This window comes from Leuresthes tenuis, unplaced genomic scaffold, assembly GCF_036924035.1.
Source record: "Leuresthes tenuis unplaced genomic scaffold, fLeuTen1.0.hap1 SCAF_5, whole genome shotgun sequence".
Classification (NCBI taxonomy): Eukaryota; Metazoa; Chordata; class Actinopteri; order Atheriniformes; family Atherinopsidae; genus Leuresthes; species Leuresthes tenuis.
The window spans coordinates 16979009-16987911 of NW_027325359.1; the positions used below are offsets into that span (position 1 = coordinate 16979009).

General features: G+C 42.9%; 1 protein-coding gene across 1 annotated transcript; it reads left to right on the forward strand.

Annotated features, from left to right (window-relative positions):
- Positions 1 to 529: 529 nt before the first annotated feature.
- On the forward strand, positions 530 to 8903 carry snupn (snurportin 1). The gene is made up of 9 exons (XM_072386287.1): positions 530 to 578; positions 1669 to 1833; positions 3353 to 3536; positions 3774 to 3878; positions 6162 to 6258; positions 6455 to 6552; positions 6725 to 6802; positions 7700 to 7780; positions 7893 to 8903. Exons 2-9 carry the CDS (start codon positions 1676 to 1678, stop codon positions 8211 to 8213), a joined length of 1122 nt encoding a protein of 373 aa, XP_072242388.1. The 5' UTR covers positions 530 to 578; positions 1669 to 1675; the 3' UTR covers positions 8214 to 8903.

Sequence of the window (8903 nt, forward strand, 5' to 3'; positions counted from 1 at the left end):
TTTTTAATGACAATAGAAGAGAGTGTGGCCTCTGGGATAGAGGCTCCCATAATGCTATTGTTTTCAATGAAAATCCTCAAGCATGATATGTTTGAGTTCAAGGTTTAATTCTGTAGCATCATTTCTCTAAGAGTTCCGAAAGGGTCGTTCACAAAACGACGAAGAAAGCAATCCAACAAGGGTAAAAGCAATGCGGTTGCGGTGTTTTAAAAGTAAACGTTACGATATAGAAGAAACGTCGATGTTCTTCTTTTAAGTATTGATAAAAAATATTTTAATTATTTTATGTTTATCCTTCAGTTCCACAACATGTACCTAACTTCCCAACATCCATTTAACAGCAGTAGACGTAGGCCAGACGGTTTAGTTCAGTAACACTGCTAAAAAATAAATAAATAATAATAATGATAAGTATAATAATAATAAAATACACCAGTAAAATGTATTTCTAAATACATTTGTAAAAGCGTTAAACCCCGGGATAGTTTTGTCGTATTTGGTCGACCAACTAGAATTTGTATCAGAAGGTGGGGGAATGACCGCGTGACGTCACAACAGCAGCCTCTCTGAATTCCCAGGTATCTTTTTTCTCTAGCTTGCGGTATAATTAAATATATAGCCGAGCTTATTTTATATCCTTTAACATGGTCCCTTTTTTGTAGTCTGTAGGAACTCAAAGCTGTAACATAACGTTCCGGACTCGGTGTTGCAAACTGTCCGTCGGTCTGCACTGCGCTAGGTGGTGTAGCATGTAGCTAGCTGTTAACATATGTGGCTGGCTACATGTGGCAAGGAGGAACTCAATTGTACCCGGGCTTTCTCCTCACAATTCAATTCAGTTAGATTCCTTACAGACGAGAGGACGCTTTGTCGCGGAGTTATATCGCTATTGCACGTTTTACGTGACAGTTTGTTCTGGTTCAGTGTCACATAACGTTGAATTGAAATTCATTTTAACCCTCTGTGGTTCCCTATGTTGAAATGTTTATGGTGGTTGTGTCAATGGTGGCATCGTACAACAGAAACGCGGGAGTAAAGAAAGAAAAGTTGTTAAATGAAGAGAAAACGTTCTCTCATCCTGACAACTCAAAATGTGATCTCAGTCTGAAGTTGTTTAGTTTTCTACATGTCAAAAAAAGAAATTCTGCCTACAGGTTAACAAGGAGCATTTGTATTTTCAATCCATTCGAGCCTCTTAGCAGAAACGACTTTATTTTTTATATATTTTTTTTATTATGTGTGCCTGTTTCAAATCCTTCCAAAACAATCCAAACTCTCTCCAGCTTGAACCACGACCGGTGTGGTTTTATTTTGTGTGCCGGGCATCTGCTTCCAGCTAAACTTAACCTTTCGTAGACAGTCTTGCATTGTCCTCAGACGCTCTTTGATGTTAGAACGCTGTGTTGAATCAGCGGAGCAACACCGAACCAGAACTCTTCGTTTGCTGTGCTTCTCGCACTTAGATATACATCCATGCAGGAACATGAACACGTAAGAGACAAACAACAGCCCAACATCCATCAGAAAGAAGTTGATCTGTGCTGCAAGCTGCCCCTTAAAGTCAAAGAATGACTAAATAAGGCAGTTGTTTTAATTCAGGCTTAGATATAGTGATTTTTAAAAAGCAAAAAATGAAATCAAGTGTATCACCTTCTGGTGTATTTGCAGTGTCCTCATGGATGACCTGACCCAAGCCCTCTCGGCCAGCTTCGCTGTGTCCAAGGAGCCCAACAGTACAGCCGCCCCCCACCCTCGGCTGGCTCAGTACAAGAGCAAGTACAGCGTGCTGGAGCAGAGTGAGCGGCGCCGGCGCTTTCTTGACCTTCAGAAAACGTAAATACCCCCCCACTGCATTTGATGTTTCTTCCCATCCAAATGTTGCGTGTTTTAATGCTACATACTGTTTGATAAACCCATCTGCCAAATGCAGACATGGACAAAACGGTTGGTACCCTTCCGTTAGAAGAAAGAAAAACCCACGAGGGACACTGAAATAACTTGAAACTGACAAAAGTCATTATGAATATGAAAAAAACCTGAAAATGAAGTCATGAAAACCAGATGCTGCATTTGAATTGGGGTTCAATAGAAACATTAAAAATGATTTGATCAGAGGGACATGTTGAGCTGTAGAAATGTACCACACTGACCACAGAAAGCTTAGTAGGGAGTTGTCTCAGGAGATGAGAGACAATTGTTGACAAGCGTGTTAAAGCTAAAGGCTATAAGACTATCTCCCAGGAGCTTCATGCTCATGTGTCTACAGTTGCACATATTCAAAAGTTTAAGGTCCAGGGGACGGTAGTCAACCACATGGACATGGTCATAAGAGGAAAAATTGAAGAGTTGAAAAGCCGGATAATACAAATGGTAACCAAAGAGCCCAGAACAACTTCCAAAGATATTAGAGGTGAACTCCAAGGCCAAGGTACATCAGTGTCGGGTCACACCATCCGTGGCTGTTGAAGCCACAAAGCTTCTGCAAGAATGTCCTTTGGACAGATGAGACAAAACTGGAGCTTTTTGGGCAAGTTCTGTGTTCACAGACGCAAAAATGAAGCACACAAGGAAAAAGAACATCGTGCCCACTCGATTGCGCTCTGGAGCTGCTTTGCTGCATTTGGCACAAGGGCGTCTTGAATCTATGCAATGAAACCCCAAGACTATGGAGGCAGTCTGGAGCGAAATGTGGCAGCCAGTGTCAGGAAGCTTGGTCAGAGTCGCAGGTAATGGGCCCTCCAAAAGGATAATGACCCGAGACACACAACAACAAAAAAAACAAAACAAGGAATGGCTAAGAGCATAACATTGGACTATTCTGAAGTGGCCTTCTATGGGCCCTGATTTAAATCCTAATGAGCATCTGTTGTAGTAGCTCAGCTCAGATCAGTTTAAAATGATTCTGTTGATCCACAATTCAAAAGCAAAGTCTGATTTGACTTAATTTTCAGTACATTTTTTATATCTATTATCACCTTTGTCAGTCTTGAGTTATTTCAGAGTCTGTTTTGGGTTTTTCTTTCTTCAACAGAAGGGTACTGACATCTGTATTTGCTTACCTAAGGAGTATAACAAGATATTAACACGTTTCACCTTCTTTCCTCCATCTTTGGAACGTTTTCACCAGTTCTGCTCTGAAGGCTCATAACAAATAATAGGTGTTGCAATTCCAGACACGCTTATGCTCAGTTCTGCAAATAACTTTCTGCTTTCAGGTCAGATCATGTGTGAGGGATTAGTAAGCACTGTGTGCTGGGAAAGCACACTATGTTGATATGTTCTGTAGAAAAGAAAAAAAAAGCCACTGCTTGAAGTATTAAAAGGTAATCGGTTTGCCTTCTGATAATCTCAGCAAAAGGTTGAACTACGTGAACCACGCACGGCGCTTGGCTGATGGCGACTGGACCGGGGCAGACAGCGATGGGGAGGAAGACATGGAAAAACAGGACCAGGAGGATCAGAAGAAAGATGGTGACGCAGAGGAAGAAGGGATGGAGATTGAGAAGAGGAAGCTGCCGAAGCATTACGCAAACCAGGTCAGTGTTTGATGCGTTTCGAGCGCGTTTCTTCTTTGAAGGGCAGCACTTGAGCCCTTGCAGTCTCATTCTGGCCAGCAGAGGGAGCTTGTGTTCTTCAGTTAGAGCTCTGCCCTGTGTAATGAATCGCTCTGTTGTGTCTGGACAAGCACATTTTCTATTATTATTCCTGGACTCTTGAATGCAGCATTGATGAAGATTAAATGTTTAGTTAACTAAGTTCCTCGTGCTCCTTAGCTCATGCTGTCAGAGTGGCTGGTGGATGTACCATCAGAACTGGACACTGACTGGCTGATGGTGGTCTGTCCAATGGGGAAAAGATCTCTCATTGTTGCATCTAAGGTAGGAGACGTGTCACCGCTTTTCTATTCTTTTCTTTTCTTAATGTGACCTTTCAGACTTTTATCTGAATCCAAAAATGCAGCAAGTTACACCTCGAGTTAGTCACGTTTTTTTCCAGCTAAAATCAAAGGACTAATCATTTTAAAACAACAGTTGCTGTAATTGTTCTGGGTATCTGTGCTGAATCACTGCTTTGAGATGATGATGGTACCTTGCATCTGTTGCCTGTAAATTCGATGCTGCTTTCCTGGTACTGAGGAGGATGATGCAATTGTGCCAGCGATTATGACAAGCCACATTGTCTGAGCAGCCCTGGGCAAGATTAATCATGTTGTGTGAGCAGTGAGAATTAGAATTACAATTTTTTTCTCCACCTGTGACAGCAGAAAGCAGGAAGTCATTAGATAAGAAAGATCAGCAGGTATGGGGGAAAGAATAAGGTTTTAAATTGTGTTTCAGTTGCTGGAAACTAAAACTGCCAAACTGGGAGTCAAGTGAGAGCCGTAGTGCCACAGAACAGAAACATTTCAGTGGTAATCTGTAGGGCTCAGTGTTTAATTATAAGAAATGTCAGTCTAATTACAAACTCACCCCCGAACCAACTGTCCTTTAGGCCCGAGCAGCCTCTGCAGAAGCCTCAGCGGCGTCACCAGGACGTGGATTTCTAGAAGTGAAATTAGCAATCGACTTCTTGTGAAAAAATGTGCTTGCAGTCAGATGTGTTCTCTGGCTCTCTTTCAACATTTATTGTGTAAAAGCAGTTTATCTCATTGTATTAGTTTTGTGGTTGATGAGTGACGAAAAGGCTTCAAAGTTCTGCGACGAAATCCTTTTGTTTTCCAACACTCGGAGACTTTTTGTCATAGTTTTGTCAGTGACACATCCCACCCTGTGGTGCAATCAGGTGAATGACTGTGCAGCCACAGTCACCTGGTTCCTCATTCAGTATTTCAATGCCTGACCTCGGTGACGACTAACCTTTCAACTGACAACGAAATACGCCGGCGAGCTTTCACACGTCACAAAGACATGCATGCACGTCAGGAAATATTTCCAACAGGTCTGAGTAATTTAAAAATATTTAATATTAAACTAATTTGGCATTAAGCAACGCAGGTTTGACAAAAGCATCGAAACAAAAACAACAAACCTTTAATCAGCTGCCGGTAAGTCGGTTGGATGAGCGGTGAGACGGACCGGAATGAGGATGTGAGCAGACCGAGTGTGCAGGGTGAACATGAACGATGGGAGCCTTTTTTATGCAGGATACAGTGATAAACTCTGCGCTGATGTCATGAAACTGATACGGTGCAGACCGGGGTCATATCACCGGGATGGAAGGACTGCGTGAACATCAGACATCGAGGTGGCATCAGGACACATTTTCCAGCAGAAGCACAAAGGCAGAAAGTAGAATTTGGAAGGTGAAAATGTCACATCGAAGCAATGGAGCAAATGGATGGTTGAATGGTGTTAAAAACAGATGCTCTGTGTTTAGAGTTTCTGCTGAAACACAAATTTAATTGTAAATAAAACTAGAGTTCACATATGAAGTGATCATTTCATGTTTTTATACCAAAGATGATATTAAAAGGAAATGTCTTATATATATATTATAAACACAGATCTTTGGCTAAATCACAAAAAGGGTTCTCTAGAAGGGTTACAAAGTGAGGAGTCAGCTCTTTTTGCTATGCTCAGTCAAATGATCCGGTTCAGTGAAAAGAGCTGTGATTCATAGCCCTTTTTATTTATTTATTTTTACACCGGTAAAAAGTTTCAATCCCCTTTCAGTCTCACATCAAATGAAAGAGAAGCGGAGTCGGTGCAGAAAGTTGGGATTTAACTGAGGCTTTAGTGGTTTAATCCTTAGGTGGAAACTAAACAAAGTAACTGTCATTATAAGCAGCCATTGTGCCGAGCTCACCTCCACAGCTTGTGTTTTCCACCTTCTCAAGGATGTGGAGATGAAGAGGTTTGACTCCTTGCATACATGCCAACATCAAAACGGAACTTTTATTTCCTTCTGAAGTATCATTCACATGCAGAGTAAATAAAGGCTCACACGGTGCAGCCTACAGGGGAAACTGTGCTCGGTCCACATTTTCATCTCTGCTGAAGGTTGGCCATCAGGTTAAGGATTTTAGGGCCGACCAGGCGACAAAACAAAATTAGACCGCACAGAAAAAAAAAACTGCGAATCTTCCATTTACAACATTGTGGGCACGAGCGAACAAAGGCTAACGGTTGCCTCTTCTCTCCTGTATTGTGTCTGTTCTGAAGGGTTCCACGGCAGCGTACACCAAAAGCGGCTACTGTGTGAACCGTTTCCCTTCCCTGCTGCCCGGTGGGAACAGACACAACTCTGCCATGGGAAAAGGTACTGTGGCCGGGCCTGTTCTGTTTGGAGCACGGGCTGACTGTTAAAAAAAAAAAGAAGAAGAAAAAAATGCTGAGTCAGATTAAAAGTCTCAAAAACCCACTGTGGATATGCTGCTGGCTCTTAAAGCTTTATCGTAAGTTGATAGTTATTGATAACGAGAACAGGTTTTTCATTTCCTCTGTGCCCTACACAGACTACACGATCTTGGACTGCATTTACAGTGAGGTGGACAGAACGTACTACATTCTGGATGTCATGTGTTGGAGAGGCCACCCGGTCTACGACTGCCCAGTGAGTCTGTTTTCTAATCCTCCAACAGTCCAGGAATGCTTGTCTAATTGTGAAAGTTACAGAGTCTGGGACACAGATGTGTTCTTTTTGCCTTCTCTTTGGTCTGGAATTTTTTAAAAAAAGCATTTTTTTTGTGTTGTTTACAGTGCTTTTTGTTTTTCCCCGTCAACAGACTGAGTTCCGTTTCTACTGGCTCCAGTCTAAGGTTCAGGAGACGGACGGCCTGTCGGAGATTGCCAAACGCAACCCTGTGGGTATCAGCACCAGAATCTGAATATGTTCCCTTCACGGCCTTTGTGTTTAGATCCAACGTTGAAAAACTTGGCATAGAGGAACTTCAATATGCGCACGAGTGACAATTAGAGGAACGTGAAAAGTGCGAGGCCACAGGGTTCCACCTGAACAGCAAAGTCCAAAGGGATGGAGCTCCATTCTCCATGAATATACGTCATTATTTGGTGTGTTAATGATGGTGGAGGCGTTCAGATTTGGCATCTGCAAAGGCCTCATCTTATGATTTATGCCGTTTTTTAGTGACCCCCATGCACAGAGGCTTTGTCATCCTGGAATGGATCACTCCATTCAGGATAGAAACGTTGCATGAAAGCGATCACTCAGAGTAACTTTGTAATTGTTTGCAGTTGCCCTTATTTCCAACGGTTAAAGTTGGCCCAAACTATGCCAAGAAAATGCCCCACAAAGCACATCAGAGTAAGTGGATCCCTTCACTTTAGGGTTCGAGCTTCAGCTTTTTCCTTTCATTTTCACCCATCTGTAATTACTCAATCTTTGGTTCTGTTTGTTGATTTTCATGCCTTACTGAACCTCAATTCCACATGTTGGATAAATAAAATCCTGATCTTCAACCCAGCATTCCTCAGGATGAAATGAGACAAAGGGGAAAATCCGACTACAGTTACAGTATTCTGTATTCATTGAGTATTAAAGTGATTATTACTCCCTAATCTGGACGATTGTGGTGCTCTGCGTAACTTTGAGTGAACTTTGAGTTTGAGGCCCACCTCTTAATCTTCAGTGCTTGTGTGGTACAGCCCAGTAGGAGCTAAATCAGGCTTAGTAGAGTAAACTCATCACGGAGGAATTTGAAACTTAAAACACGGTGGTCTGCTTTTGTTTGCTCCAACAGTTCCGTTTTCTGAGTCTCCAAAGCTCAGACTGCACAGCAGAGTCCATTCGGAAAGCTCTGGCAGCAGAGTACAGCTTCAGCGTAAGGACCGATCTTCAACCATCTATCTCTTAGTAGAGTTTCTTTTCACGAGACAAAAGCAAAACAGCTACAGTCCCTTTTGATTGTTTGAACTCTGACTTTCTGGCTACAGGTGGATGGGCTTCTCTTCTACCACCGGCAGACCCACTACACCCCCGGCACCACCCCTCTGGTTGGCTGGCTTCGTCCCTACATGGTCACAGACATCCTGGGCATAGAGGTTCCTGTTGGACCCCTCACAGCCAAGCCAGAGTATGCAAGCCACCAGCTGCAGCAGATCCTGGAACACAAGAAACCATCGAGCGAAGTCCGCCCGGCCAACAGAAGCGGAGGCTACGAGTTAGAGTACCTGTCCACACCGAGCCAGGACAGTGACGACACTCTGGACTGTTTGAATCAGAAGCCCATAAGGGAAGCACACATGGAAGTCTGAGTGGGACGCCTAATGGGATGCAAATGCTATAAGTCTGCGCTTTTATGAGGCCGTGGCTCACTCGTGACTATTTAGAATGGCCGTTGAATGGTTCTGCAGATCCGACCAATAGCAAAGCACGGCTAATTCTAATCCGGCACTGCTCCGGACGCCCTCGGAGTGCAAATTAGTAGAGCTGTGCCGCATGCTGACATTTCCATGTTGTATATGCGGAAGTTGCAAACGGCTAACTTCTTTAGAATAATCGCAAAATGTGTTGCTGCTAAAGTTAAATTTTCTACAGTGTAAGCATATTCCTGACATTAAAGTTGGTTAAAATAGTCATGAACAGAGGATGAGAGGTGCCTTACAGTAAAGTTTGGGGTGAAAGCAGCACCGTGCTGCTCTGCACTTTTTGAGCAAGCGGGTGGATCTTGCATGAAAACACCTAATCTTAGCTGTTTTTAAGTTGTTTACAGGTTTTTGGAGCTATTATTGACATGTAAGGACCGTTTTAGCAGGTCGTCTGTTTCAGCATCAGAAAAGGGGAGCTGGTAGGGTGGGCAGGCGGGAGAAGGTGGGGAATCGTCTTCTGATCAGAACCCCTGAGGTCCGTGTCAGTGACTTTTACGATTTAATGTTGAATTTAAGATTGCACCACAAATGTTTTTTAAGTGTATGTTTCTAAATAAATGTTTTTTTATAGACCTA

Excerpts from the sequence above, each read along its gene's own strand:
- snupn (XM_072386287.1), top strand. The coding sequence starts at position 1,676 with ATGGATGACCTGACCCAAGCCCTCTCGGCCAGCTTCGCTGTGTCCAAG. Across the intron at positions 3,879-6,161 it reads CTCTCATTGTTGCATCTAAG|GGTTCCACGGCAGCGTACAC; the intron begins GTAGGAGACGTG and ends TCTGTTCTGAAG. Across the intron at positions 7,781-7,892 it reads CAGCAGAGTACAGCTTCAGC|GTGGATGGGCTTCTCTTCTA; the intron begins GTAAGGACCGAT and ends TTCTGGCTACAG.